Source organism: Mus caroli, chromosome 11 (genome assembly GCF_900094665.2).
Source record: "Mus caroli chromosome 11, CAROLI_EIJ_v1.1, whole genome shotgun sequence".
Lineage (NCBI taxonomy): Eukaryota > Metazoa > Chordata > Mammalia > Rodentia > Muridae > Mus > Mus caroli.
Genome location: NC_034580.1, coordinates 53,494,084 through 53,498,607, shown reverse-complemented (window position 1 = coordinate 53,498,607; position 4,524 = coordinate 53,494,084). Strand labels below are relative to the sequence as shown.

The 4,524-nt window shown below is 45.9% G+C and overlaps 1 protein-coding gene across 1 annotated transcript; it reads right to left on the bottom strand.

Annotated features, from left to right (window-relative positions):
• Positions 1-916: 916 nt before the first annotated feature.
• LOC110305438 (olfactory receptor 2W3-like) lies at positions 917-1,900 on the bottom strand. The gene has a single exon (XM_021177429.1). The coding sequence runs from the start codon at positions 1,898-1,900 to the stop codon at positions 917-919; it is 984 nt and encodes a 327-aa protein (XP_021033088.1).
• Positions 1,901-4,524: the final 2,624 nt, after the last annotated feature.

Below are 4,524 nucleotides of genomic sequence, written 5' to 3'. Positions count from 1 at the left end.
GGGCTTCTCACCTCAGGGCAGCCTGGAAACTGCAGGGAGATGTGGCTTCCTGCTTGTTTCTTCTGTCTTAGTCTTGTTAACCATCTGGGGCACAGAGACACTCACGGTGGGCCTTCCCCCTCAGTTAATGCTCTACAAACACCCTCTCTGACCCACTTTGAGGAGTCCCTTGGTCTCCTGGTTTCTAAACCTAGTGATGCTGACAAGGGAGATGAGTGAAAATACTTTTTATTGATTGGTGGCTCATCATGGAGTAAAATGATTGGAAAACATCAAATATTCAGGTCATTCACAAAGCAGATAGTTTGGGACCTTACACAGGATTATAGAAAACTCAGAGGATGCAAATCAGTTAGAGAGCTGTCCACTAGAGTAGATCAGATCCAGTACTTACAGTGCTAACCAAGACCTTATGTGGAGTGACATCCAGACCAGGGATGCCTGCCCTCCATACCCCTGATATCAATATAGGGACATATGTGGGGACATGGGGACAAGAGAGCATAATGCTTATGCCTTACCTGTAAGACCAGCTACCCACAGTCACTCTCCCCTAATGCCCCTAATGTAAAAAGTACACAGAAGGCACCTGTTGTCCCCTTACCTTACCAGGAGAACACATCTCAGCATGCACAGGATAACACTACACCAGCCTAGGGACAAACCATCAGATCTGCATCGAACATGGGGAAAGTCTGCTTTAACCACAAGGAAGAAATTTAAAACACACACCATCTTCCTGACTACCAAATCTCAGAACCCTTTGCAAATCCAGTAACGTGCCTGTGTTTTCCTCTGTGGTAGAATAGTCAGAATTTCCCCCAAATCACTGCGGAACATTTTCTCTGCCCCGTTTCTTTCTCATTAAATATTTGCCTGAGAGCTTGCAAAGTTCTCTCAGTATTCATTGTCATCCTCACCCGGACAGCTTCCCTCTGGTCCCTCTGGAACTAGCCCTCCCTTGCCCTGTCTCTCGGCTACCCAGAAGCAGCCTTCTGAGCGCCCCCTTCACCTCCTTGTTCCTGAGCGTGTAGATCAGAGGGTTGAGGAGAGGGGTGACAATGTTGTAGAAAAGGGTGAGAAACTTGCCCTGGTCCTGGGAGGAGCTGTTCCCCGGCTGCATGTACATGTAGATGATATTTCCATAGAAAAGAGAGACCACGGTGAGATGTGAACCACACGTATTGAATGCCTTCTGCCGTCCTGCAGCGGAGCGGATTTGTAACACAGCTCTCACAATGTAACCGTAGGAGACCAAGATGAACACCAGAGGCGACAACACGATGCCTATTGCCAGGACGAAGACAGTGCCTTCCACTGCGGCAGTGTTGACACAGGCCATCCTGATGAGGGCTGGCATCTCGCAGAGGAAGTGGTCCACACTGCGGTGCCCGCAGCGAGGTAGGCTGAGGGTCACAGGAGACATAGCCAGGGAGTTGGCCACGCCGCAGCTCCAGGCCACTGAGACCAAGCCCACGCAGAGCCTGGGGCTCATGATGACCATGTAGTGCAGGGGCTTGCAGACCGCTACAAAGCGGTCATAGGCCATGACAGCCAGCAGCAGGCACTCCACACCCCCCAGGCCCAGGAACAGGACCAGCTGCAGAGCACAGCCCACATAGCTGATGGTCTTGTCCGGCCCGCTGAGGTTATAGAGCAGCTGTGGGATGGAGCTACTGGTGAAGCTGAGGTCCAGGAAGGACAGGTGTGTGAGGAAGAAGTACATGGGGGTGTGCAGGTGCGGGTCCAGCCTGGATACCAGGATGATGGTGCTGTTGCCCAGCAGGGTCAGGAGGTAGGCGGGCAGGATGATGGCAAAGAGCACCCTCTCCAGCTCGGGCCGGTCAGAGAAGCCTATAAGGATGAAATGACTGAAGGTGCTGTCGTTGGTTGCTCCCATCTCTACTGCACCTGAGGAAGACATCAATACTGACAGTGATGAGAGTGGACAGAACTACAATTATTTATTATTTGTTTAGTTCCAACAACCATGTAGTAACTCTGACAGATAAACAAACAGTCATGTATATGGCAAGTCAGCTGTCATGTGGAGAAACAGGACAGGGTTGCCTTTGAACCTAGCAGTTGATGCTTTGTTTCTGCTTCACTTGCTCTAGTCTTGCCTCTAATTCCATGAAGTGAGAGGTGAGTTGTGCTGTGGTCCAGATTTTGATTCTCTCCAGACCCACAATCCCAAGCTCCTGTCCAAAGGCAAAGAGCACAAAATCCAGCCCTGAATAATCAACCCAGAGCATTTGAACACGCCTAGCATCCAGCCCTGAATAATCAACCCAGAGCATTTGAACACGCNCAGCACAGCTGATGGGAAATGTGGACATCACCCCTGTGAGCCCACGTGGGTTGGCTCACACACAGATGTATTTGAAAATAAATTTGCTGGGTTTTTCTTTAGAGATTTTTGAAAATTTGGTAATTCAAGGACAGGCTGGTGTTACCTAGAAATATCTTTAAATTTTTTACAAATGTATAAACTGTATATATACATTATGTGTTTTATAATCTACTGCAAAATATAGAGAAATCTACTGTAAACCATTAAAGTTTATCAAGATTGACAAAACCCATCTAGAGCATCGTTCCCAGCAGAGAGGAACTTAAGTGTGCAGGTGAAGCACTGTACCACATCTGGAGCAAACAAACTGTGGTTTGCTTGGGACCCATGGGACACATTCTGTCCTTTGGTTATTTTTAGTGAGTTTTGGATCTCTGAATAAAAGCATGGTGTAGGAGACAATAGGTTATCAGTGAAACCCGTGGCTCATAAGACCTCTCTCTGGGCCTGCTGCCTAGACAGCATGCTGCTTGGTTTTCTTCCAAAGTACATAGGAAATACTCCTTAAAGAAAAATGGAATCCTAATTAAAGTTTTGTTTTATTTGTGTGTGTGTGTGTGTGTGTGCGTGTGCGTGTGCGTGTGCGTGTGCGTGTGTGTGTGTGTGTGTGTGTGTGCTCACCTTTGCAGGTACAAGGACAACTTTTAGGAATCAGTTTTCTCCCTCCATCATGTGAGCATGGGGGATCAGATGCAGGTGATCAGGCTTGGCAGTAAGTCCCTTTACCCACTGAGTCTTCTTGCCAGCTAGACCAAGAAATGGAGAAGGCCCAGGGTCCAGGTTGGAATCCTGCTGGGAGAAGATTGGTCGACCCACCTCACAGCTAAATAGCACATGCATATCCCTGGCCTCTGTAGCACATTACAGGAAAGACAGAGAGAAAAGAGGGTTCTTTCTCTCTTAGGCTCAGTGTAAATAAACCCAACTTCTCTACCATTTTCCAACCCCTAAATCTTTGCATACAGAAAAGCCGAGATGGCCTGCGTGCCCTGCACCAGTGCTGAGTGGATCATAGAAAGCCATAAGGCATTAACCCATTCTTGCATGCTTGCTGAGAGTTTAAGTTGACATTATAGTTCTTAAGAGATGCCTACTTCTCTGCACACACACCCAAGGCTGTACATGTGATTTTAATAAAAGAAACATGTTTCTCTTACAGAATTGAAAATTGAGTATTTTCTCTTTGCCCTCATTAATCTCATGTGAAGGAATCTGTCCTGCATTTTTGACCCCTGGTCAGAGGACACATACCCTCCAGAGCATCTTCCCTGCATCAAAAGACAGATGGTCCACAGAAAGGGTGTGTGTGTGTGTAGTTAATAACATTAGTTATTTAACAGACATTGGTATTTTAAATTGGAAACAAGCAGTTGTTAAATTCAAATGAGTATAGACTTGTGACATCACATGAAATTTTGTCCACCCAGATATTGTTAGTTCATGTAGGTAAAAAACAAAAAATGGTGCTGGGGTTCATCTTTTACAGTGAAATATGCTTGCCTAGCATGCACAAAGTCCAAGTTTCATCCCCAGTTCCCAGTAAACAAGATGTGGTGGTACACCACTGTAATCCCAGTAACCGAAAATCTCAGAAAAGAGGCAGGAGGATTCGGAGATCAAGGCCTTCTCTGGCTACACATAAAGTTAAGGGCTATCCTGAGCTACACAATAAACCCAGTTGTATGGTGAGAACACACACATAACTGAAGAACATATTAAATAATAAATGATCTTTATCTATCTCTGTCTGTCTCTGCCCCCCCCCCACCTGTGTGTGTGTGTGTGCAAGGTCAATGTGGATGAATGCTGCCCATTGTTATTCTCGAGCATGTTAACATTTCTCATGTTTAAAAATCACTTGTTGGTAAACCTTGTTTTCCTACAAGTCTTTTTGTTTTCATTTCTTGTTCTGTTGTAGGTTTTTTTTAATGTGTGTTTCTTTTTCAAAGATGTAAAATGGATCTTTCTTACTTCATATTTCACTAAGTGTGGTCTTCCATATAATTGTTCTAATTTAAGGAAAGTACATATATAACCACCTGTCTGTGTGTCTATGTCTATGTCTGTGTGTGTTTGTGTCTGTCTGTCTGTCTGTCTGTCTGTCTGTCTGTCTAACTGTCTGTCTGCCTGTCTCCATCTTTCTCTGACTCTGTGCAGGTGCCTGCAGAGCC

What these genes read in the sequence shown, in the direction of transcription:
- LOC110305438 (XM_021177429.1), bottom strand. Translation starts at nt 1,900, where the DNA reads ATGGGAGCAACCAACGACAGCACCTTCAGTCATTTCATCCTTATAGGC.